The 27677-nt window shown below is 40.1% G+C and overlaps 1 protein-coding gene across 9 annotated transcripts in view; it reads right to left on the bottom strand.

Moving 5' to 3' along the window:
- The window catches only part of VPS13B (vacuolar protein sorting 13 homolog B), a 921736-nt gene that overhangs the window by 121026 nt on the left and 773033 nt on the right, over positions 1–27677 (bottom strand). For all 9 annotated transcript variants that reach the window (XM_038388370.2, XM_038388367.2, XM_038388371.2 and 6 more), the window contains exons 37-39: positions 16941–17143; positions 9862–10069; positions 6630–6814 (exon numbers count right to left, since the gene is read on the bottom strand). In XM_038388370.2, coding sequence (XP_038244298.1) covers positions 6630–6814; positions 9862–10069; positions 16941–17143 — 596 coding nt within the window. The remainder of the gene's footprint in view (positions 1–6629; positions 6815–9861; positions 10070–16940; positions 17144–27677) is intronic.

Here is a 27677-nt window from a genome sequence, read left to right on the forward strand (position 1 = left end):
ACCTAAATAGCAACATTATTATAAACAAAAACAAAACACTTGCCAAGTTCAGAATGTTACTTACTGTACGGTAAATGTGGTTCTTTGAGATGTTAGTGTAGATCTTATTGTAGGTGCGTATGTGCCTCTTGCACTTGTGACTGAAATTTTGGACATATGACACTGTGCCTCCTTGTACTCCCAGAAAGGGCAAAGAGGCTGTGATCCTCCCTAAGTTGCCTTGCAAATCAAAGCCAATTTGCTAAGGACTTTGAAAAACAGGGATGGAGGGCAGGTCGTGAGATCCACAGTGACAACAACATCTAGAAGAACCACAGTTACTGTAGGATAAGTAAGAGGTCATTTACCTATAACTGGAGGTTCTTCCGGATGTGGTCCATATCTGTATTCCACTGTGGCTTACACAGTGCCTGAAGTCGAAGAATTTGAAAGTAGTGTCCATTGGTCTGTGCATGCACCCTGGCTTGCCTTATGCCTCCAACCAAGGTGATAAAGGGCAGGGTGGACCAACTGCCTCATCAGTTACTTTTCCACTGTGAATTAGAGCAGATCCACAGCAGAGAAGAAGGAGAGAGCAGGTAATGGAATACTGACAGAGACAACACATCTTGAATCTCCAGTGACTGGTAAGTAACCCCCTTTTCTTCTGCAAGTAACCTCCTTCTTCTGCACCAAAAAATCAAAAATTTTGCAACAAAAAAAATTCTGTGCACAGTATTTTCAAATTCTGCATATTTTATTTGTCAAAATAATGCAATATAATCACACCAGTTTCAATTATTTTTAGTAATTTATTTCAATACCTGTGGACAAGTATATCTGTAACAATACAGACAACAAAAAAGATTCAGGATATGTTTTTTGACAAATAGATTCCTTACTAGGCATATTAATACAAAACTCTGATTAATAATTATTTAAATGACAGTACAGAATCAAATTTCCCACACCCGTCAGAAGCAGTGCAAAGGCTTGAGGAAGTCAGGGGTAAAAAAGGAGCTGAGGGATAGGGAAGTAATTGCTGGGAAAGAGTCAGGGTGTGAACTTGGAGGGTTGTTGGGTATGAGTGGGAAAAGTATGGGACAGGTTTTTTAGGGGGATAGGGAGGGACTGGGGAGCTTTCCTCATGAAGACCCTGGCTGATCCCTAGCCCCTCCCATTCAGTCAGGCACATCTGCCTCTGTCCACCTGTCCCTCCACCCCCACTCAGACACCCCCCTGTTTCTGTGTGGTCCTGCACACTCTCCTCTGTCCCCATGTGACTCTGCACCTCCCTCCCCTGTGACTCTGTGCCTCCACTCCCATTCAGCCCCTGCCCCAGTCTGTCCTCCCCCCCAGCCCTTATGAGTCTCTGTCTGTGACCCCACAGCAGCCCCACGCTGTCTGTCGCCCCATAGCCCCCATCTCCTGACTTAGCCCAACAGGGGCTGTAAAGAAGGCAGGCTCTTTCTCTTCCTTAGCTGGCCGGGAGCTGCTGCTCTGTTCTATCACCACCTCGCCCTCTGGTGGGCAAAAGGCAGGACCACAGCAACTTTCCAGCCAAAGTTATTTTCTGCTGAGGTTACTCTGTTCTAGCACTGTAGCGCCCTCTAGTGGGCAAATGGTGGAACTGCAGCTTTTTTCTGTGCAAAAAATTAAAAATATGCATGGCTTATTAATTATGCATGCAATGGTGCAGAATTCCCCCAGAAGTATATTGTATTCCACTGTGGGTGGTTGACAAGCAGTACCTAAGTAGGAGGAGGATGCTAGGATGAAGATGGTAGGGCTCAGCAGAGACCCTCTGTCCCAAAGGAGGCATTGGCAGCCCAGTCCTGCACCAGGGCATAATGCCTTGCAAACATGTGACTGGAACTCCACATGGCCATTTTACAGATGTCCAGGAAGGGTATGTCCTGAAGACACACTATGGTCATTGTTCGGGCACTAATGGAGTGAGCTCTTACGCCTGTAGCAGAAGGGAGGTTCGAGAGCTGACAGCAGAGTAGAATGCTGCCAGATATCCATTTGAAAATTCTCTGAGTGGTGTTGGCATGCCCTCTTACTCTTTCTGCTATAGCAATAAACAGTCTCGGAGACTTCCTGATAGGTCTTGTTCTCTGCAGGTAAAAGGCCAAAGCTTGTTAAACATCGAGGGAGTGGAGCCTACGTTCTCCTGCAGATGCACGCAGTTTTTGGAAGAATATAGGTAAGTGAACGGATTGGTTAAGGTGAAATTCCAAAACTATTTTAGGGATAAATTTGGGGAATAGGTGTAAAGAAGCTTTATCTTTATGGAACACCATATATGGAGGGTCTGCCATCATTGCTTCCAGCTCACTGACCCTTGTTGCTGATGTGATAGCTACAAGAATGGCGATTTCCATGGAGAGGAGGGACATAGAGCAAGTAGCTAAATGCTTAAAGGGGGAGCCTGATTAATACCAAAAGAACAAGATTCAGATCCCAGTGGGGCACAGGAGGCAGGAAAGTTCTTATCAAGCCTTTCCAGAATCTGTTGAATATTGGGTGTGTGAAAATGGAGTAGCACTGATCAGGTAGATGGTGTGCACTGACCACCATTCAGTGGACTCACAATGAGCTTAGGGATAGACCCAATGTCTTCAAAGATAGGATACAGTCTAGGATGAGGGGAATATCTGTAGCTTCTGACAGAATGCCTCTTTGCTGTGACCAGGACAAGAAGCATTGCCATTTAGCTAGGTAACATTTTCTAGTAGAGTTCTTTCTGTTATTAGAGAGGATGTCTCATATGTCTGAGGAGCATGCATGTTCTAGGAATGATGCCATCCAAATACCACACTGTGAGGTGGAGCGGTCGTGCATTTAGGTTTTTGATCTTGCCATTGCACTGGGTCAGGAGCTCGGGGAATGTCAGGAAGGTAATCGGCAGGAGAAATGACATGTGCAGGAGGTTGGGGAACCAGAACTGTCTGGGCCAGAAAGGGGCAATGAGGATGACTATTGCACTATCCTGTTGGATCTTGTGTAGTACTTGTGGTAGAAGTGGCAGTGGAGGAAAGGCATAGTTGAATTGGTCTGATGAAGTAAGGAGGAGAATATCGCCCTAGACTGGTAGCGTAAGGCTCCTCTGGAGCAATACATGACATATTTGCTGTTTTTTTGGAACTATCCCATCCCGAAAAAAACACAGACCATGATCAAGCGCTCAGAGTTGTTCAGCCAGAGGACAGACTGTGCTCTGTACTCTTTGAAGGATTCAAAAGCCACCTTTTGCTCTCTGGGGATATACACTCCATTACTGGGACCACCTCAAGAAGTGTGGACATCTTGAGAATCCAGAATGCACATCAATGCCCTGGAACTATGGGCAATACAGAAGGCATGTGAGTCCTTTCTTCTGTTCAACCATTTTCACCATGTCCTGATAATATTTGGCCAGGAAGGACTGGCCATTAGCCCCTGCAGGGAAGCAATGGAGTATGACTTTCTCACACAAGGTCAAGCCTTTTGGGGTCCTTGAGGCTACTCTTACTCAACTTTAACTTTTATTGTACCATAGACACAATTAAGGAACCCTGAGCTGAGGTGGGTGTAGAAGCACTCAAATCCTGTGGCAGGTGCCTGGTACCACTTGTCCACCCATTTTGCAGCAGGACCAGAAGCTCACAGACATCATATAGCTTATGGATTTCTTCAATATGACTGATGTTTCAATCACCAATGTCTCAACAATCATCACAAGTAGCTCCTTGAACACTTTAAAGTCATTGTGTGCCAATGATACCGTTTCATCAAGTAACAAAGATGAAAGGTCCTATGGCGATAATACAAGGGGCTGGTGCTGCTCTGTCCCTGGAACTCTGGCATAGGTGGTCCAGCCAGGAATGCTGACTGGGAGGGTAACCTCTTACTCTTCTTTGAGTGTGGTGGAAATCAGCTTCCTGATGCCTGAGTTAGCGGGGCCAGGTAATTCAGTAGGGCCATGGTGTCATGCTGTAGGAATAAGACTGGCTTGTTGGTTATTGGTCAGTCCAGGGTTATTCCTGATGGACAGGTGGTGGCTGAGTCCTGTAGGGTAAGGTGTTAGTTATCTCTATGGTATTGATCACTGACCTCAGAGAAAGCGGCTCTCTACTGGATGTTGGGAAAATGTATGCCACAGTGATGGTGAGAAGTAGACATTCTCCAGGGTAGTGCCAAAATATACAGCATTCTCAGTATCAGAGTCTTTACTGGTGCAGGTAGGTGTTTTGGTACCAACAGTGATCTTGGTCCTCTGGGGTCATCCTCCTTGGTGGGCATGAACACTGATGGGTGCATCATCAGAGCAGGGATTCGTGCTGGAGGAGTCTGCTGTACTGTAAGCTACTCCTTTTTCCCAACCCTCGATGCTATGAGGTACATGGTGGATTTATCTTCAGCGACCATACAGTATCTGTCCTTATGGGAGGACACTGAGTTCCATCTGGAATTTCTGCTTCTGTTTGGAGTGGCCCTTTTTGGAGCCAGATGTAGACCTCAGAGGAGGTGCACCATTTTCAACTGCTGAGGACAGTTTTGGTGCCAGTGGTATCAATATTGGTACTGGTGCTGGGTAGCAGTGCCATCTTCTCTGTACTGGTCTTTGGTGTTGCTTTTCTGCTAGATGGGGTGCTAAATGAAGCTGGCTTGTCTGAAAGCACAACTCGAGAACTGATCTCAGGGTCTGACGACACCTTCATGGAGTGTCCCAGAAGATGGAGGTTTAGCTTTGCATCTTGCAACTTACCTATTCTCATGGAGAATGACAAGCTGACAGAGAATCTGCTCAGTATAGGAGATGTCCCCACACAGGAGAGAAACCTGCTATTTCCTTTTTTCAAAGGGATTAGTCCATCACAGGATGGACAGGGCTTAAATCTTGCCATGTTAAAGGATGCTGTACAAGGGTGTATGAGGGGTTCTAACCAGTTCAGTTCAAATGGATGGAAACAGTTCATGGCAGTCAATACAGAAGATGAGAAGTAGTTCTGAAGATTTTCCCAAAGATTTGTAGAAGTTTAGCAAAAGCTAAGAACTAGTGGGTTGAACAATTGCCAGGTTCCATCTGACTGCCACCCGGTAAGAGGGAACTGAGGGAGGGTTGCAGACACCTTGCCCTTATGCCCTTTTATGGGAACACGAGAAGGCACAGAGTGCATACATGTAACCCTGGTTGTCGGCGGGTGGGATCAAACCGGGGACCTCAGTGCATGAGCCTCTACTGCGTGAGCTAAAAGCCATCTGGCTGTTAGCTAAGGCTGTAGAGCAGACTAATTTTAATCTCTCTCTTTAAGTGGTCTCAGTGCTACTAGATGGAACAGTACACCACATCCAATTTAAAAATGTGTGTGGGTTACATACACAGCCCCAACAGACACTGGTATTCAAAAAACCTCCAGTCTTACATGCATGAGGGATATGCACAACTACAGTGAGAACCACACTGGCGTACTCAATGGAGAACCTATGTTACTATATAGGGCTAAATTTTTTAAGTGGTACACGTGGAATTTTGCCCACAAAACCTACTAACTATAATGGGATTAATGCAGCAGACTTGTTGCACAGTGCTTTGAAAATATAGTCTTTAAGGTCTGCAATTTGAAGGTTTTCACATGGACCGAACTGAGTCCTCAAGAAAGTGCATGATACCACTATTTTGATCTTTGATGAGACCTCAGGCCAAGCTTAGTTGATTTCTTCAATTTAGTTCTTAATCTGCATACAATTTAAGGAAGTTGAAACTTGCCTCTCTAGAGGGCAAAGAAATTGGCAGGACATCTAAATGATATCACTAACACTTTGTGCAGTATAATGATATTATATCATATTTATGTGGGAGATTAACCTGATCCATAAGTTAATGCATACTGGTGCATAATTCAATTCTTAAAACAGAAACTCTTCCATTACAGTTATAACAATAACAAAATAAAATGTAATACCTCTCACTGACTTGGAAAGAAGGAGGACATTTAATTTTATTAATATAATTTGCAATACTATTTCAAAACTGAATAATAAGCAGATCTGAATAAGACAGGAGATGGCCTACAGAAAGAGGTGAAAAGTAAGGATTAAAAATATTAATGAATGCACAGTTGAATAAATAGCTATACAGAAATGCAGGGAATAAGGGAAATAATAAAGATGGATTACAGTAGAGAGTACAAAATTCCTAATAATGTATTTTGGGGAACAACAGGCCTACTAAATAATGAAAGAGCAATGCAGTTGGCAGATGCAGGAACACTACTAGGGTATACAGCCACATTCCATCTGAACAGAAGGAGGCAGACAGTGCTCCTGAAGAAGAGATCCATGGATTGGGGCAATAGGATTGGACTGCTCTAATCAACCTCCCACAGCAAGAAGATAGAAAACCAGAACTGCTGAGGTTTGCTGTAGTTTATGACACTGTGGAAAAGCCTTCACAGGTAAATGGAAACAGGAAACACTGTTTGATTCATTTTAAATTAGCAATGTGTTTAAGCTGCAAAATTCACCTCCTATTGACTTCATTAGACCCCTGTTGTTTGTTTTATGCACAATTTTTATTAACAGCATTTTGTAAAACACTGAATAAACTTTATAACAACAACATTCTCTTTTGTTAATGAAAGTAGGAATTCCCATTTACCAACCTGAAGAACATCTCCAAGGTCTGCAGTGCTAATATCCGGATCTTCAGTTGTATTAAAAGGAACAGGAGTTATTCTTACAAGGGTAAGCACTCTGGGTTCTGGATATCTCCATATCATTATTCCTGGACTATCCTCAGTTTCATTGTAAAACACAACTTCATAGGCACTCGGCAGTTTCTCCGCTTCTGTCAAATGAAAGAAAGCTATAATCGGTTATGTAATTTCAAAAAGGAACAGGCTGGTTTATGAGACAAAAGTATTTAAAAACAAATCTCTTAGGATCAAAAGAAAAGAAAAGAAAAAAGCAATTTCCCTGACTTTTAAAAGATTGCAGCTAAATAGAAAAAAAACAAAAAGACGTTGATGCAACAGATGTTATTTTCAATTGCTTTACCAAAAAAGGTAAAGAACTTTGTAATAGGTAATTACAAATATTCCTTGAGTCTGAGACGTCGAAAATAGGATTCTAGGTCACCACAGAACTGTATCATGTTTGTGGGGGTGGAGGGGCAAAAGGAGAGGCCCCGAGATAGGACAGATTCTTCTGCTGGAATAAGGAATATTTCCAACACACCTCTGACCAACATATTAACCCACAGAGACCTTCCTGCCAACACTACAAAAAGAAGGATTCTGGGTGGACTCCTCCTGAAGGTCGAAACAGCAGCCTGGATTTCTACATAGACTGCTTCCGCCGACGTGCACGAGCTGAAATTGTGGAAAAGCAGCATCGCTTACCCCATAACCTCAGCCATGCAGAACACAGTGCCATCCACAGCCTCAGAAACAACTCTGACATCATAATCAAAAAGGCTGACAAAGGAGGTGCTGTCGTCATCATGAATAGGTCGGAGTATGAACAAGAGGCTACTAGGCAGCTCTCCAACACCACTTTCTACAAGCCATACCCTCTTATCCCACTGAGAGTTACCAAAAGAAACTACAGCATTTGCTCAAGAAACTCCCTGAAAAAGCACAAGAACAAATCCGCACAGACACACCCCTGGAGCCCCGACCTGGGGTATTCTATCTGCTACCCAAGATCCATAAACCTGGAAATCCTGGACGCCCCATCATCTCAGGCATTGGCACCCTGACAGCAGGATTGTCTGGCTATGTAGACTCCCTCCTCAGGCCCTTCGTTACCAGCACTCCCAGCTATCTTCGAGACACCACCGATTTCCTGAGGAAACTACAGTCCATTGGTGATCTTCCTAAAAACACCATCCTAGCCACTATGGATGTAGAAGCCCTCTACACCAACATTCCACACAAAGATGGACTACAAGCCGTCAGGAACAGTATCCCCGATACTGTCACGGCTAACCTGGTGGCAGAACTTTGTGACTTTGTCCTGACCCATAACTATTTCACATTTGGTGACAATGTATACCTTCAAATCAGCGGCACTGCGATGGGTACCCGCATGGCCCCACAGTATGCCAACATTTTTATGGCTGACTTAGAACAACGCTTCCTCAGCTCTCGTTCCCTAATGCCCCTACTCTACTTGCGCTACATTGATGACATCTTCATCATCTGGACCCATGGAAAAGAAGCTCTTGAGGAATTCCACCATGATTTCAACAATTTCCATCCCACCATCAACCTCAGCCTGGACCAGTCCACACAAGAGATCCACTTCCTGGACACTACGGTGCTAATAAGCGATGGTCACATAAACACCACCCTATATCGGAAACCTACTGACCGCTATTCCTACCTACATGCCTCTAGCTTTCATCCAGATCATACCACTCGATCCATTGTCTACAGCCAAGCGCTACGATATAACCGCATTTGCTCCAACCCCTCAGACAGAGACAAACACCTACAAGATCTCTATCATGCATTCCTACAACTACAGTACCCACCTGCTGAAGTGAAGAAACAGATTGACAGAGCCAGAAGAGTACCCAGAAGTCACCTACTACAGGACAGGCCCAACAAAGAAAACAACAGAACGCCACTAGCCATCACCTTCAGCCCCCAACTAAAACCCCTCCAACGCATCATCAAGGATCTACAACCTATCCTGAAGGACGAGCCATCGCTCTCTCAGATCTTGGGAGACAGACCAGTCCTTGCTTACAGACAGCCCCCCAATCTGAAGCAAATACTCACCAGCAACCACACACCACACAACAGAACCACTAACCCAGGAACCTATCCTTGCAACAAAGCCCGTTGCCAACTCTGTCCACATATCTATTCAGGGGATACCATCATAGGGCCTAATCACATCAGCCACACCATCAGAGGCTCGTTCACCTGTGCATCTACCAATGTGATATATGCCATCATGTGCCAGCAATGCCCCTCTGCCATGTACATTGGCCAAACTGGACAGTCTCTACGTAAAAGAATGAATGGACACAAATCAGACGTCAAGAATTATAACATTCAAAAACCAGTTGGAGAACACTTCAATCTCTCTGGTCACTCGATCACAGACCTAAGAGTGGCTATACTTCAACAAAAAAGCTTCAAAAACAGACTCCAACGAGAGACTGCTGAATTGGAATTAATTTGCAAACTGGATACAATTAACTTAGGCTTGAATAGAGACTGGGAATGGATGAGTCATTACACAAAGTAAAACTATTTCCCCATGGTATTTCTCCCTCCCACCCCACCCCCCACTGTTCCTCTGATATTCTTGTTAACTGCTGGAATTAGCCTACCTGCTTGTCACCATGAAAGGTTTTCCTCCTTCCCCCCCCTGCTGTTGGTGATGGCTTATCTTAAGTGATCACTCTCCTTACAGTGTGTATGATAAACCCATTGTTCCATGTTCTCTGTGTGTGTGTATATAAATCTCTCCTCTGTTTTTTCCACCAAATGCATCCGATGAAGTGAGCTGTAGCTCACGAAAGCTTATGCTCTAATAAATTTGTTAGTCTCTAAGGTGCCACAAGTACTCCTTTTCTTTTTGCGAATACAGACTAACACGGCTGCTACTCTGAAACCTGTGATCTCCTTACAGTGTGTATGATAAACCCATTGTTTCATGTTCTCTCTGTGTGTGTGTATATAAATCTCTCCTCTGTTTTTTCCACCAAATGCATCCGATGAAGTGAGCTGTAGCTCACGAAAGCTTATGCTCTAATAAATTTGTTAGTCTCTAAGGTGCCACAAGTACTCCTTTTCTTTTTGTAATAGGCAAGTGATCTTTAAAAGATTACTATTGTACTTACTTTGTAATTTAAAATAATAATAATATTCTTCCTACCTGCATCTTGTATGTACTGGAACAGGCCTGTTCTCAGATCATCTGATGTATGCTCAGTTTTTGAGGTCTGATTCCTTTCCATAGGAGACCGAGTCTGGTATGTTTGATCAGAGATCAGCGTCTCCATCTTGCCTTGTTCAATAAGGTACCCTTGCAGAAGTTCGTGGAGAAGAACTAAACAATTCAAATGTTCTTGACCCCAGAAGACCTTATTAAAAAAATAACAAAAAGAAAAAAACAGATGACAAAAATGTTGCTTTAAAATATGTAATTATTTTAAACAAATTAATAAAATAAGTAAATAAAATCAATAAAAATAAAAACATATTTTTTTGCTGCATATGCTTCATATACTGTAACTTTCTGCAAACCTGCAAACCATTTTGCTACATGGCAAAAAGATTCTAGTATGCCATTTGATAAATTTGTCTTTTACTCCAGTCTAAGGTATGCATTTATTTTTATTATTTATTTAGTACCCTGAGCATACTATGCATCTCACATATATATAAAATAGACAGGCACTGAGCTCAAGTGTTTAGAATCTAAAGGCCTGCTCTGCACTTACTGTTGGGCATATTGCTTAGTGCTGGCAGTAGTCCTCCTGAGTCAGGTTTTAGGATAAGCTTATGGGGAAAGTAATTTTAACATTTCAATTGTTCAGAGCACAGTGTTATAAAATGGGGCACTTAGGTATGTAATTCTTTGGAGAACATTAGGTCTGGTTCATTGAAATTGTCTTTGAGTGATATATATGTTTGGCAATAAGTTTCTATGGTAGATCTTTTAGTTTTTGTTTTTATGGGTTTTCTTCCTTTCATTTATACTTTTTCATTACACTTAAAATTGGTGGACAAGAGAAGGAAATTAAGAAGGAACAATGCAGAGAATAAGATGAAACCCCCATTATATATATTTAGTGTTCCACTTTTTCAGTTTTTATTTGTAAAAAAAAAAATTCTGGGAATTTTTCAGTGTTTATTTTCCAAACATTAAAGCTGGTACGAAATATTGTTAAAAATTAAAAAAAAAAACCTGGAAAAAAGAAAAAACAAAACTTTTATAATATACACATTTTACTGAAGTATAATTTAAAGGGGTTTTTTTTTTATCTACAATGGTATTTTTTGTCTTTCAGAGTCAGTAGGTTTTCCAGAAATCCTGGTTAGCATATACTTGCATAATTTTCTTCAAAGTATCCTCATTCATGTTGAGCCTCTTGCTGTCTTGGAGGCAGTCCAACTTTGAAATCGGCATCAATGGATCCAGGGGGTACACTTAAAGTTTGCCGTGCCATTTTGCTGAAGTTGGGAAGTGAATTTTGATGACTGGTCTAAAAAGCCAGCACATCCAGTTTCACATTGTCAGGATTAGGTGTGTTCATGTAAGTGGTAAATTCCCCTTTCAGATTCGAAATTTCATCTTTAGTGGCAAATGGTGGAAATATTCTGGCATAACGGTTGTAGTTTGCTGCAAAATTCACTTTGAGGAAGGGGTGAACACCTGGATGACATTGCAAAAAGAATCTTCGACACCAAACACTTTGGGCTTCAGGTTACAGGCCACGGTCATTACTGAGCATTGTGTTGAGGTTTTGAATGCTTTTTTGATTTTCTCGTGTTCTGGAGTTGGAAGGATATTCAGAAACAGGTGGGTTTTCTCACTGTATGTTTCTCCTGCAGCTTTTGTGCTATACTCAGCTGAGATTTTGGTTGTCAGTATCTGGTAAATGTCTGTATTGGCAAATGCGCTGGCATTTGCTGGAGAAAACTCCAGTGCTTTCTGTGTGTCACACAGTGATCCCAAGTTTTCAGTAATGAACATTACCGTGGTGCACAGAATCAGCAGTCATTTTGGTTATTTGCCAATCTCTTCAGAGTTTTTACTTTAGAACCAAACAACTCAAGGTGATCTAGGAGATGCATTAGCACAATCCACACATAATTTACATGACAGGCAGCAAAGTATAAGCTCATCCACCGATGTGGCACAACAGGGGTAGGTAACAGAGGCAGTCGGCCCTGCACTTGTCTTGCACGGTGTAAAACAAAGCCTTCAACTTGTTCACATGCTTGAAAACAGCCCCAAATACAAGGATGCAAGATTTCACATGTTTCATTTCTTCTGTAACAGTAGCTGACAGTGCAAAGTTAATCAGATGAGCAGGACAGGCAATACGTAGCAGCTCTGGTTTCTGATTGAGTTTAATCTCCCATGCAAACTTAGTCATGTAGGAATCAGCATCTGTGTTAGTTGTGGCCATATTTTTCCAAAGAAGTTGGTACATTTCAACCACGTCGGTTATTGCTGCCTCAACAAAACAGCTGTCAGCAGAGCGGATGAATGTCATATCAGCACAAAACAATGCAGGTTTATTCGCTTTGAAATAACAATATGAAAACAAAAGGCCAAGAATCGGATGGTCCAAAACATCAAGAGATTCATCAAAAATCAGACTAGACACATTTCCATCAATTTGTTCCATCAGTTTAGATACTAAAGCATCATCATTTTCTTTCAGATACTTACAAGTGAGGTTATCTACATTAGGAAGGGTTTTTGCTGCTGGACAGTATTGTCGCACAAAGTCACCAATACTTCCCTCTGCAATTAACAGCGGCTGTCCGACAAAACAAAGAGCACCCACAAATTCATCGACACAATCGTGCTGTGTCCTCTACTTCATTAAAGCCCTGGTGAAAGAGCCCGATATTGATTGTTTATCCCAAAACTCATTATCTTCCTTAAACTTCTTGTGTTGCTTGCTTTTGACATGCTCCTTTATTCAATCAGCGCAAGCACTGACTTCAATGCTGCAGTACTGCAACACAATGAATCCTCTTCACTTCTGTATTTACTTTTCTTGAAAATTTCTAAGCACTGATTTTCTTGTTGGCATTCAGATATAGATTTGCATTTTTGCCCCAAGTTTACTTTTTTCTTATCTTATCTATCTTTATCTGTGGGGGACTGATTGTTTAAATTGAGCGCCGCAATAAACGGATGCAAAGAAATAGGTGGGCAGCATTTCCTTGTGAGCTAGTCATAGCATGATATTAATGTTGTTTGATTTTCCAACCTCCACTGTGTGTATTCTGTGTTTTACTTTGCAGAACTGCTTCAGTCTTAGAGCTGCAGGACTCAACAATCACGTAAAGCGTTAGTGTTTCACAAAAATAAGTACCTGAAAAAATATTAAGTGGATTGATAAATGGGTGTAAGTCTGTAAAAACAGAACTCCTTTAATTACAAAAACTGGTAATTTATTGGTGAAAATTGGTAAAAACTGAAAATGCAGAACAGCCTTAAAGAGATGCCAGTGAACAGAAGTTAATAACTAGATAAATCTGAATTATTTTATTTATTTAGATTTATTCAAACACACAAGAGATGCCTTTCCATAGTCTGCAGCCATTCTTGACCTATCTTAAAAACACATCACAAATAATACTCTAAAAGTTCATCAGTAAATTTCAGTATAACTCACTGCCAGCAAACCAGGCAACTTTAAAACTCAAATCCCCTTCACCCTCCAACAATTCTCCAGCAAGTCTGGAAGACAATCAGATTCAGGCTATTTTGGACCTGCGGAGGTGCAGGTTCTGAATCATGCAGTTATTGACCCAGTAGTTCCTCACTATCCTACAATTCATGAATATGTGCTGATTAAAAAAAGATCTAATAAACCTAATACAGAGGATAAAGAATAGCAGCATGAAGTAAATTTCACAATATTTCTTGGGAGAGAAAGACCTGGATATGTTGCCCGAGCAAGAAACCACATAACAGTTATGAGTATCTTATTCCTGGTATTTGGTTTCTTTGGAAGGTAATCCAGTTCTCTTCTCACCCATAAAACCATCAAAAGAGAGAGCAGTGTGGCAGAACAGTAATGGAAAAAAACAGAATAAGAAGGTGGGAGTGACATCATGAGAAAAGGAAAGAAGAGAAGTTTAAAGAAAACAGGGAGGATTAGTGAAAGTGAGAGAACATGGGGAAAGCAGAGATACAGTATAGCAAAAATAGGTGGTGAAATAATAGTAAAAACCCCAGACCCAAATCCTTGTCCTCCCATCTCCTTGCTCTTTCTCTCATCCTCTCCCCAGGGAGGAAACTCTATGTGTGTAGTGCAATGTTTTATTTTGGTAGGGCTTTTTGTTTGTTTGTTTTTAATGTACATGCTACCATGTGTTGTAATTGAGATTCAGATTTAAATCCAATCTTTGCAGCTCAGGACTCTCTTTATAATGGACTCATAAGGATAAATACTTTACATTTATTTTAAATATACAAATGTTGAGATGCTCAGATACTGTGGTATCAGTACCTTAGAAAGACAGACATACCATAACCCTGAATCCCAACAATTTTCAGTTTGGGGAAAGGATAGATTAGGATCTAGATCCACACTTCTATGGGGGAGGGCCCATCTTCAGAACACACTGCTGTTGATTTGAGCAAAGTTTGAATTTGGATGAGATCTCAGTTAGATGTTCCCAAATTTTATGGAGTTGCATGTCTAGGTTCCAATTCAGGTCATCCTTAATCAAAACATTCAGGTGTGTAGAAAAAAAAATGAGGAAAATACACTTAAAAAATTCTGAAGATACATAAACCTTTTCAGCAGAAGGCAAGAGAAAGGCAGAGAGGTGAAAAAAAGTGAATTGACAAGGTTTAAAAAAATGTTGAAAAGATTTCTGCAATGTTTGTTGCACGTTAACTGGCTCTGCACGGTGAATCATATAACCGTGAATGATTTGTAATCCCAGGTATTTGAACACTAATATGTCTAATCCTATCTGGGTGCTTTCGGCAGGCAGCAAGTGCACTGGGGAACGAATGGATCAGTCTTTCCTGGCTGAGAGAGAAATTAAAGAACCATTCCCTTTCGCCTTGCCAAGCAGTGCTGCATTTCTTCATTCACACTGCTGTCTGCAGCAATCCTGCAGGCTTGGACAAACCAGTGACAAATTGATGACAAAGTAATTTTTCAACAATTGCCCTGACATATTCCCAGAACCCCTTCTGCATCTAATTTAAAGAGATAGCTGGTCTAATCCGTGCCACATCACTCAAAATTTAATTGAGCCCTGGTCCTTGGAATTCCAGTGTTGGACCCAGTGGAATATCAAGACACCAAAAACTAGTAGGCTATCTAGAATGCAGTATCTCAAGTATTTGTCTGACACAATGTGGTGACCACCAATGATTCAGGATTCTGAGTGCAGAAGTGTATCCAGAGAGAGAGAGAGAGAGAAAAAAACAGAAGCAACCTTATCTATTGATTTCATCACAGGATGAAACCACCAGATGGTAGGTCAAAAGTCTGCAGTTGGTGGGTGGAAGGAACAGAGACAAAAGATCTTTTCACTATGAGTACAGAAGCAGGAAGCCCGAGGAGACCTAAAAAGACTTGCAGTAAAGCTGTCTGAAAAACACATTTTCCCTTCCTCTGCAGCCACACGTAAATTGTGGGAGAAAGTATGGAAGTAGAAAGGCAAATGGTCCTGAATTGGAAGTAACCTACAACTATGAATTGTAAGTGTACAGGAGAGGAAAACAAAGACTAAAAACAGACACACCTGACGGAATGGTCTGGAGGATTCAGTAGTAACATTTAATACTCATACTGCAAAGAGGAAGAGAGTGCCTTAGAGTCAAAGCTGACAACAGACTTTTTTGCCTCACCATGGTGGGTAGGAAGGATGGTCTTGTGGTTAAGGCACTGGACTGGGACACAAAAGACATAGTTTAATTCTAGGCTCTGCCCCAAATTAAGTGATTTGCCCAAGGCTGCACTGATAATCTCACTGTGCCTAAATTCTTCATCTGTGAAGTGGGGATAAACAATTCCTTTCTCCCACTCTTTATCTGTCTTGTCTATTTAGATTGAAAGATCTTCAGGGCAGGGACTCTCTATATGTGATACAGAATCTAGCACAAAGAGACACCAATATAATTTGGGACGTTTAGGTACTACTGTAATACACATTAATGATGGTGATACATGAGGTCATATTTAGAGCTTGTCAAATTATTTGTTGTGAATGATTAATTGTAAATATAGTCCTTTTTCATTTTGCCAACATTTACAAACTGATCCAGATTTCTGCAAACATTTTGTTTATAAGTATTTATTGAACAGTTTATGTGCTGGAGTTTATTTATTTATTTATTTTAACATTTAGTGCTTGTAAATCTTACTGTAAATGTGTGTGTATCTTTTCCTAACTATATTACAACCCTCTTGCTTATGTTATACAGAATCAGAATTCTTCATTTCAAAAACTCCTCTGTTTCTTGGACTGTTTTCAAGTTATGGGCACGTTTAACTGAAGTGGCGGAGAGCATGTAAAACTGAGTGTTAATTGCCACAAACAACAATTATCAATTACTCCCCTGAGAATTTTTTGTATGTTTTAAAAAATTGAAGTGCATTTGTTAGAGCTGCCCCAAGGCATTACGCACACATACATATATGCATGCACACAGAACACAGAACAGGCCCCCAAATGTTAAGTATTAGTAACCTGATGCAGTACTTTTAAGGGAACACACACATACAGCTACACTACAGTAAAATGGCCTGAACAGTTCTTGTCAATAATCTATGCAGTTTTGTTTAATCAGTAGTTTCACATAAACACACGTCTTTTAAAATGTAAAAAATGTCAAATGCGGTGAATTGTCTCATGATGCAAAGCTTTATAAGTTTTCTATGCAGTTTAGACAGAGAATCAGAATTCAAGGCAAATTCGGTTATATATCAGAACCATAAAAAAGGCCATACTGGGTCAGACCAAAGGTCCATCTAGCCCAGCATTCTGTTTTCCAACAGTGGCCAATGCCAGGTGCCCCAGAGGGAATGAACAAAACAGATAAATCACCAAGTGATCCATCCCCTGTCGCCAATTCCTAGCTTCTGGCGAACAGAGGCTAGAGACACCATCCCTGTCCATCCTGGTTAATAGCCACTGATGGACCTATCCTCCATGAATTTATCTAGTTCTTTTTTGAACTCTGTTATAGTCCTGGCCTTCACAGCATCAAAAACTTATACATCAAAAACATATACAGACCTGTATCAGCCCTCCTCTGAAGTCAATATATATTTTTGGAATGGAGTGCTCTGGACCAGGATTACCACTGTGTTTACACCACTTAGCTTCCACATTGACAGAACAACAGAAGGGGCCTATCAGAGCTCTGCTTCTTTCTTTGAAACTTGTTTTAAGGAGAAAATCATTTATGTCAAGAACAAATGATGATCCATGAATTACACCTGAAGAAAAAGGAAAAATATATCATTTAGCTTAGGAGTGTGTGTGTTTTCCCAAGATATATATTGTCTAGAAATATATATTGTCTCTTGAGGCTAGATTGTGAATCCTTTACTCTTATTGGTGAGCAATTATTCACACACGTAGTCCCATTAACTTCAGTAGAACTACTTCTGAGAGTAAATGCCTCATCAATGTAAGGTATTCACAATCTGGCCATACTGCTTTTGGTTTGTTTTCAGTTTGCTTTTCCAACATATTTGAGTACACTTTATATTGAATTCTAGTTATGGAGCAGGTATGTTTCATGCACATTCCTTACAAAGTACTATTTGCCAAAACATTATGACTTTTTACATGTGTGAGTATTTTAAGTTTTATGAATAGAGACATTTTTCATTAAACTATGCAATTTTTTCAAGAGTATATTAAGAATAAGAACAGCTGCTACACTTATTATATTCTAAACTGATAGGAAATAACCATTTTGAATTATTCTCTCTGCTTTCATTCTGATTTCTCAGTATAATATATTGCCTGGATAGAGTCTAGAGTTCTTAACAGGAATAAGGTTTTTGCTTGAATTCAACAACTCGAAACAATCACAGTATCTCAAAATACATAACATGAGTTTACTAAAAAAAATCAATTAAACCAATCTTTTCACATCATAACCATTCATAGTGGACAGAGTACTATAAAACCTTTAGAATCATGGAATCATAGAATATTAGGGTTAGAAGGGACCTCAGGTCGTCATCTAGTCCAATACCCTGCTCAAAGCAGGACCAACACCAACTAAATCATCCCAGCCAAGGCTTTGTCAAGTTGGGCCTTAAAAACCTCTAGGGATGGAGATTCCACCACCTCCCTAGATAAGCCCATTCCAATGCTTCACCACCCTCCTAGTGACACAGTGTTTCCTAATATCTAACCTAGACCTCCCCCACTACAATTTGAGATCATTGCTTCTTGTTCTGTCATCTGCCACCACTGAGAACAGCATAGCTCCATCCTCTTTGGAACCCCCCTTCAGGTAGTTGAAGGCTGCTATCCTCCATACAGTTTCACAATCCCGAAGAGGCCCTTAGGGCAAAAAGTTTGCCCACTCCTGAGCTAGGCTGTTCTCAGTGTTGGCAGATGACAGAACAAGGAGCAATGGTCTCAAGTTGCAGTGGGGGAGCTCTAGGTTGGATATTAGGAAAAAATATTTCACTAGGAGGGTGGTGAAGCACTGGAATGGGTTACCTAGGGAGGTGGTGGAATCTCCATACTTAGAGGTTTTTAAGGCCCACCTTGACAAAGCCCTGGCTGGGATGATTTATTTGGGGTTGGTGCTGCTATGAGCAGGGGATTGGACTAGATGACCTCCTGAGGTCTCTTCCAAGCCTAATCTTCTATGATTCTATGAAAATGATTTAATAAAACAAACTGTATTTAAAATCTCTCTACTGTTTAGGATATTTAGATGCAAAGCACTATACTAGAGGCTGGGCTACATTTTTCTCTTTTGCTGCACAGTTCACAATGCCTATAGCTTATTTTTCTAATGAAATTTGATACTTACAAAAGATGAAAGATTAAAAAGGCCTACAGCATATAGATGTTTCAAAGGACTGTACTATTTTGAATTTTCAAACCTTTGCTAGAAGAAATATCCCACTAAAATGAAATTCTATTCTGTGTACAATGTAAATATGCCTGGTTTAAATATGTGGGGAGGTTTAAACTTCTCTGATGAACCTCTTTCAAAATCCAGGAAAAATCTGTCTATGTCCTGAGACTTTAAAGTATAATGCCAAGAATAATTTTACAATGTAATGATCTATAGTTTCTTAAGAATGTGATTTGTGTTATGGAAGAAAACACATAATGGACCCAATTCTTTTCTCAGATGCATGTTCACAGCTTCTGTCAATTCCAATAGAAATACTAAAAAAATCCAATCTCACCTACATAGCTACAGAGGTACCATTGTAGTGTGGTGTGTTTTAAAGAGAGGGAGAGTGGGTCACACACTAGAAATATGCATCCTCTCGGCAGCATGGAGCTCACCTCTGCAGAGTTCCATATGGTGCAGAGTGCAGGAGGCATGAAAGATAGGGTAGGACTGGAGGGGACCCTACTGTGGCAGAGGTGCACAGGGACCAAAGGGAGCTACTTCAGCAATTGGTCTGAAGTACCCTCCATGGAGCTACTTTGCAGTCTAGGGAATTATTACTTAAAGTTATGAGATGGAATCCTAGCCCCATGGCAGTGAACAGGAGACTTTCCAATGACTACAACAAGGCTAGAATATCAGATTTTGTCTCTGGATAACTCAGTCTTGGTGCTGGATCCCTGGATTTGGCCCTGTGTATGAACATCCAAGACAAGAATTTGGCCCCATTTGATGAGGCTCTTTCAAGATTAAAAACATAATTAACAGGAGAATAAACCTCAATAAGTATGTTTATAGTATCAATAAGACTACATATTCTTCTTTTGTTACTGTTTTTGATGATAAACACAGCATATTCAAGAGAACAGTGAATTGACAGCAACATAATACAATATAAAAGCTCTTAGCCCAAGAAAATAGTTTCTTTGGTTCTTTTGTTAATTTAGTTATTTTAAGGAGTACCAAAATCAAAATATTTCATGTTTTTAATTTTTTTTTGCACTTGTCTGATGACATTTGGTTCTAAAATGCAGAAATATACTTTTGAGCTGTAGCTCACGAAAGCTTATGCTCTAATAAATTTGTTAGTCTCTAAGGTGCCACGGGTACTCCTTTTTTTTTAGCGAATACAGACTAACACGGCTGCTACTCTGAAACCTGTCTTTGTGTAGATTATTCTCACAATTTGTAATACAGCAAAAGTGACCTGCAAGTTCAAGGTTTTTTTGTTTTTGTTCTTAATATGAATTATATGTAGGGTTATGTGCTGAGTGCTCCACACAGCAAAGGGAAGAAAGACTTTCAGTACGTAAGATATTTTAGCCACACTTTTTACTCCATTGGTCATCTGGAATTACCTATTGTCACACGTTGTAGTGTGACGCATTGCAGCATGCACTATGCTGGTGATTATCATTAACCAGGGCCCACAGCAGAGCCAATCTCCAGGTAAGTGCAGCTGGCCTGTAGTAGGCTGCCTGATGGGCTATGCCACCTGTTTGGTTGGAAGAATCAGCACTAGCAGATCAGCTCGTAAGTCCAGCAGCAGCAGCAATTCAGTGGCTGCTCAAAGCATTCGCACACAGCTATGACAGCTCCTGTGCCTGCCTGTAGCCTTGCTCCCAGCCCTGCTTCTGCATTGGCCCCAGCCTTGCCTCACTCCAGGTAACTCAGCTCTGTCCCAACAGCTCCAATTCCTGGCCTATGATTCTGGCTGTGACCCTTGCCTCTGGCACCTGGCCTCTGACTCCAGCTCTGAGCCTGGGCTCCGATTCTTGGCTACCAACTCCTATTCTAACCAGTAGGCCTGATTCCCACTCTGACCATTAGCCCTGCCTGCTGCTTTGGAACCTAGACAAGAATGCCCAAGTCATGTGACAGTGATGTAAAAGCCACTACAAAACCTGGCTGTATCGTAGAGTCGATTTACACGGATTATGCAGATTATTTTTTAAATTACACAATAGTTTCACAAAATATAAAATGTAAATTATACTAACCACTCAACACATAACCCAATGTTTACTGGTCCAGATTCACTGGTATGCTCTGGCTGCTTTGTGTTTCCAGTTCACCTGGATTTATGACTGCTTGTGTAGCTGGACTTCCACTTTGCAACCAAAGTGTAGCAGTGAATCTGGCTCAGCGATTTTAAAATAATTGCAAGTCAGTTGTAAGATAGAAACGCCATCCTTAACTCACACCATTGGGCCTAAGTATTGCAGTTGATATGTGAGATCACACAGCACTATTAGGTTCCTCTGATAGATGACTATATCATATACAAAACGCATGCACAATAGAATGAACTAAACATGAAACTTCAGGGTTGATACCGAATTCATGAGTTGAAGGCAGATGTGAAATATTTTTAGACCTTTTAACACTTTTAAAACAGTCATGTAGAAGAGTTACTTCATGTGGTTCAGTGCCTACATAATATTGTAATCATCTGTATGATAATAGATATATTGATTGATTCCTCTTTCCAACTGCTATATATCCTAGTGAGAAACTGAGACACAGTCATTAATAAAGAAAAAGACATGCTGATGAATTTCAAACAAGGTAATTTATGTTGTGCAAAACAACTGCATGGGTTATGTACTACAAATACTAGAGGAATTTCAGGGACTTGGGCCACAGTTTTATTTATTTTTTCTTATAAGGAACCAGAATTTCTCTATTTATAGGCAGGACATTATATCCTATTTCACAGCAGTTATAAATCACCTCTTTGGGGTGAAATGAATCTTACTATATAAATCAATATGCATGTAATGAAAAAAATGCAAAGAATAGTCAGATAAACTTGCACAAAGGGCAGTCTTGAGAGAGCTAAGAGAATAAGTACTTAAAGAAAACAGATGAAGACTGGCAGACAGGTAGAAACTGCAAAAATAAGTGAGTGAAGAGATGTATGGGCTTTAGGGAAGCTTCTTTCACTGGAATATCACTGCAGTAGAAATCCCGGTAGGCTGCCATTAGGGGAGAAGTGTACTCACATTCTAAGGGAAAGGGAGCGAAGAAATACCACAGTAACATCAGTATGCACAGGGGTCTTATTTTAGGATTTCTAAGCACCATATTGAAATACAGAGCATGAACTGAGCTCATGAAGCTCCTTTCCTCTTACTAAATAAGTCATCTTGGAAAAGTAAAAAACTAATTCTCCTCTTCTGTGCTCCCCTCCCACACACTGCTTTCAGCCAGCTCTTTCATGGATCTCTCTCCAACTTCTTGTGTAGAATTCTGCCTTCAGTTTAAACAGATTAAATCATGGTCACCATTTCAAGTGAACTTGATTTGGCAACATACAGAAGTAATATATCTTCATAAACGATTGTTGTGAAACGCAGAAGTTAACTTACTCTGTTTGGATTATTGCTTGCTGAACAGCGACATACTTTTCAGTGAGTGCAATAATTTAGCTCTAAGAACAATTAGTTTCATGACTTTTAAAATACATCTTCAGGAGACTAATGAATGTGAACCACTTGCTTTAGACAATGTTTACCAAATGCTGCCAACCCTCCATTGTTAGGCTCCACTCAGATCCTTAATAGTACTGCAAAGCACTGCCATACTGACTGAGCAAAATAAAATTTAAATCATGCTTCTGTATGTCATTATAAAAATTATACTATGATGACATATGCTAGAAGGGCATATCCAGGTATTTTTTTATACAGCTGGAAATAATCTATGACTACGTGAAAAACTGCAAGCATGTGTTAGATACTCTCCAGAAACTGATTTGCATAACTGCTAAGACTATTAAAAAGTATGAATACTATTAAAAAAGAACTCTGTGTACAAGAAAACTTTCTCGCTGTGTACAAGAAAACTTCCTATAAAGACAGAGAAAGCTTTTGATGTTCAATCATATCATCTTTAAATATTTAATGTCACTGACTTGATTTATACTAACACAGACACTACAAGGACACTTGACAGGGTCATATATATAGAGCCAAATATGCTAAAATAAAGATGTGAGGATTTACTATTATCAGTATTAGAAGATTCTGCAGTGGTCAGGCTGTGCACAGGTGAGAGAAGGGGCCCAGATAAGGACCCTGACCTTGTCTATTATCATTGCAATGGATGTAAAAAGGCAGAGACAAATTCTAACAAATGCAACAGAAAAACAAAAACAAACAGCCTCCCTTTTCATTAATGATCACTTTAGATATTAGAATATACACAACGAGTGACAAGAGGATAGTTCCTTTAGTCCTACTGGGTCACAAATGAAGGAAGGGACTATAACTCAAACACATTGCGTAGTCATTGTATTCCACAGTATTTTAAAATATTGATAATTTGGTAACAGTTTTAATAAATTACCAAGCATTGAAAGAAGTGAAAATGCTACAGGATGTTTTTTTCCCTTCTACTGTGCACACTGGATTTCTGCATGTCATTAGTTTCCCAGGAAATAGCTGAAAGATATTTGATCTGGCTGCACAGCCACATTGATAGAGTTCAGAACAGACTTTTGATTGGTAGATGTGTATATGGGAAGCATTTTTTTTAAAAAAGCAAACAGGTGACAATTTATTTGTACAATAAAATAAACAGCACTGAACATTAGACAGATTATATTTGGAAAAAATTTCTTTAGGTCAGTCATGGCTTTGCCACATACGGGGCACTGCACTGTTGTGCTACCCTAGGAGGCACTGGGGAAGGAGATTGTGTCACAGAATCATAATCTGCTTCTGTTTCCACTTGTTTAGGGTGTGCTTGTGTATGTGTGTGGGGAAGAGTAGCATTTGGCGTGCCAATGCTTTGGGGATGGAGAAAGCTCCTAACTGTCCCCTCAAAACAAGAGGAGACTAGCAGTTTTGTGAAGACAGCTTCCTCTACGGTAGACATTCAAGACGATCTGGCCCTTAGAAGATTAATTACTATACACTTTTCTTTATTAATTTACCTGAAGGAGGAAATATTTCTCACTCTTTGAGGAGGTGGGGATTTTATTTCTTTTTTTAGGTGATGGAATTGCTGGTATAAAGTTACTTGTTGGGCTTCTGTATGTCATTATTTATTTATACCAACAAAGTTGACCCCCCTCCCCAAAGAAGAATTATTTACTAAGCATTTTCTAACTACTTTCATATCCATATTTTGATATGTTATAAAGGTGATAATGAACAGTGAAATCTGATTGCTAGTATTCATCATATCTATCTTCAGAATCTGTTTTGCATTTGCCAGAGAAATTGGAAGGTATTTTTTAATATGCACATCGGTTATGTCTAGAATGAATAGTAAATTTCTCTTTCCTCCTTTGTTAAACTTCAGATGTGTTATGTCATAAATGGATCAAGCAGTTTTGCTGTATTCTCTATTGGCATTCTGTAACAAACAGCTGCAAAGAAAATGGGGTAGTAGTTCTGGACCAAATAACTATTGGGGAAAAGCTCTAGTTAATGTAAAAGTCACCAGATTGAATAGTGACTAACCACAGCAACTAGAAAATGGTGAGACATCTAATTAGGGACAATTTTACAGGCGAGATTAAGTTAACAATCTATGGACTGCTCTGGATTTCCCATTAGTATGGAACAGAATCTTATGATGGTTCCTTCTCCCCAGGAGAACAATATTTGCACATTACTGATTAACAATTCTTTACTGAAAGAGAGCTTTTCAGCATTGCATAGGGACACACGTGGGCTCTGTAATAACATGAGACGTGTAACACTTGGTAAACAGAAAGTAATGATCTTAAACAGGCCAAATCCTTGAACTTGTCATTAATAAATGTCCCCCTGCATTCAGCAGCCCTGGCTGCTGGGAGCCTGTTTTCTTCAAGTACTTCAAACACTAAAATCCAGGAACATTTATTATTTTAATCCATTACAGGCAGTGCTTGATTTAACTTTATTGGTTGTGGTGGTGGTAGCGGTTATAGTGGGGGTAGAGCAATGTTCTTTTACACATCATTTCAAAAGGGCTTAATTATATTTTATAGCTTGGGCCAGGAATCCTGCTTGTTTTGTGTCTAACAAGGTTCAAATGAAGTTCAGGTCAGTTATGAATCAGAAGAAAAGTCAGAGATGGTTATCTATCTAAAATGAGCTCATCTCCCTTAAAGAAAGGCTAGGCAGGTACATCACATTCCTAACACTACTGAATGCTAAATAGCATGGAAATCACAAGTCGATTGCTGATTTGATAATTTCTGAATTTGTGGTGCCTGGATACAGCACCAATTTAGGTCTAGACAGAATCTCTCATTTTTGGTCACTTATTGTCATATGTATAGAATGATTTACAGTCTATTTGTAAATCATTATGCTACTATGTTACACTAACTAAAGAACAATTAATTCTAATGGAGAAAAATATGTAGTAGAATAATAACAAAAAATGTAGTGCTTGTATTCATCCATGTTGTAATAGATATTGAGTGAAATCCTGGCACCCGTGAAGTCAATGGCAGAACTCCCATCATGTCAATGGATTTCATCCACTGTGACTGACAATGAACTGGTAATACCACGAAGGTCATAATAATATGTAAGCTTTCATATAATAGCACTTTTCATCTTTAGATGTCAAAACTTTTTAGAAAGGTGGCTAAACATTCTTATCCCCATGTTACAGATGAGGTAATTGAGCTCACACTTTTAAAAGCATCCACTAACTTTGGATGCCTCCATTTTTGGTTGCTCAACTTGAGACATTTAGGGTATGTCTAACAGCATTTCGGCGCCTGCAAAAGCAAGCATCCCAGCCCAGGTTGATAGACTCAGGTTAGCACTCTAAAAATAGCTGTGTAAACAGTGCTTTGAAGTTGCAGCTCAGGCTGGAGCTCAGGCTCTGAAGCCTGGAGGGGGCTCACCGGTAGGCCTCCCCCCCCCCTGTCCCCAGTCTGTTATCCCAGCTGGGGTGCTTGCTCCTCCGGGCTCCAAAATGGCTCAGCACTGGAGCGGGAGGTGTAATTTCTAGCTTGGGTAGACATGCCCACATTAGCTGTCATTGACCAAACATGCTAAAAATACCATGCTAAAAAATGCAGCTACGGCTGCATGGGTGGCAGGACAGGCTAGCTGCCCTGAGTACAATCCCATCTAAAACCTTAGGTACATACTTGTAGCAGCTAGCCCATCCCACTGCTTGCCCTGCTGCAGCTATTTAACGACAGCTCCATTAAAAGCTAGCATGGGTAGGTCTACCTGAGCTGTAAATTACATCTCCAGCTCTGGTGTAGACATTTTCTTAGGGGTTGATTTTCAGAGGTGCTTAGAACTGCTGCTCCCATTAATTTCAGAAATAGTTGTGGGTATTCAGAACTATTGAAAATCAGGCTGTGGGCGTCTTCAATTTAGCACTCAACAATGGAAATAGCCCAAACCAGTGGGCAGCCCTGAAAATGTAGGCCTAAGTAATTAGCCCAAGGGAGAGTTGGGATTAGAGTTTAGGTCTCCTGACTCCCCACTACATGCTTCATTCACCTAGGTCCCAGCTGCTCTACTGAAACAAATGATCCATGTATTAGATGAAAACATGTTTATAGTGTAGCCATTATAGAGAAAAATACGGAATGTTTAAAAAAAATATCAAAGCACAACCCTTCAGCTATTATACATTTGCTGGTTAATGCAAGTTTTCTGTAGACTCACCATGAAAAGCTGTAGTATGAGAATAACAGAGCTTCCATTATTGTTATACATAGCATAAGCAGCTATATAATAAAATACAAAACAAGACCAAAAATCCCCAAACCACAAACCCAGGAATGAAATTCCCATCTCATACATTAAGTATATATGATTGCTTTCATTATGAAGGTAGTAACAGAGCTTGAAAACAATGCTATTTGTTCTGAACGAACATAAAATAGTTTGATTCAGTTCCATTTGGAAGTCATCCATTCTTTGGAGGTTTAGCTATGTTTATTAGTGGTCCCACACATTTAGAACATATTTTCTTTCTTAAATCAGCAACCTTCAGTTAGTTTGCAATTTTTTTAAAAAACAGACATGCCAGTTCATCAGTAGCAACTCAGAACCCTGTTATAAAGTAACAGTAGGGAATCTGACCAGGATTAATAGTGGTACTCAGTCCTGGGATTAGGTGGTGTCTTGTTTCATGGATTTTAGGCCATCTGTTCTTCCCTCCTACATTTTACTTCTGCAGAACGATAAACGCACCTCCACCTCAGGGACTATAGAAAAGAATTAAAATTCTTCTGCTTTTCATTATCACAAGATTCAATAACTCATTTCATTGTCAGGATAATCCCCTTTTACTCTTTCTTTTGCGCTTGCAGGGTATGCCATAATGACAAATAAAATCCCAGATGTTAGAGACCTGCTGAGGTCTCCACCTTTTCTTGAGTGTTGGGTTTAAGCTACTTGGGACATAGTGTCAAAACTGACAGGACCCTGATGCCCACACCCAATATTCATTAAGGTTTGTTAGTGATTTGTATAGCTGTCTACAAACTGCACTTCCACTTCAATCCTCAGTGGCCATTTAAATATTTAGTTTGTCCTCTGGCTTTTACTGACAAAGAATTCATTTCCTATTGTTCAAATGTTGGAAAGAGTTTATATTTCTTTCTAAAAGTAACAAAAGTCTTCTGGGTGTTGTAAATGGCTTGTTACTGCTGCATATTATTTTAGGTAGTCATATCTAATTTAATGTTTTATTTCCCCTTAGGCTAACTTGCATATCTGCAGCATCCAAAGGCTATGACAACGCCTTAGCAGAATTTTCTCAAGAGGCCCAGTTAACTGTGAAATGAAAAGTTTTGTATCTGCTTTATACCAATTAATATCTACATTTTATTTTTTATATTTATAAAAAATATCTTAAATCCATTACATTTTTAATCTGTGACTAGTGGAAATACATGC

The sequence above is a fragment of the Dermochelys coriacea genome, chromosome 2 (genome assembly GCF_009764565.3).
Source record: "Dermochelys coriacea isolate rDerCor1 chromosome 2, rDerCor1.pri.v4, whole genome shotgun sequence".
NCBI lineage: Eukaryota > Metazoa > Chordata > Testudines > Dermochelyidae > Dermochelys > Dermochelys coriacea.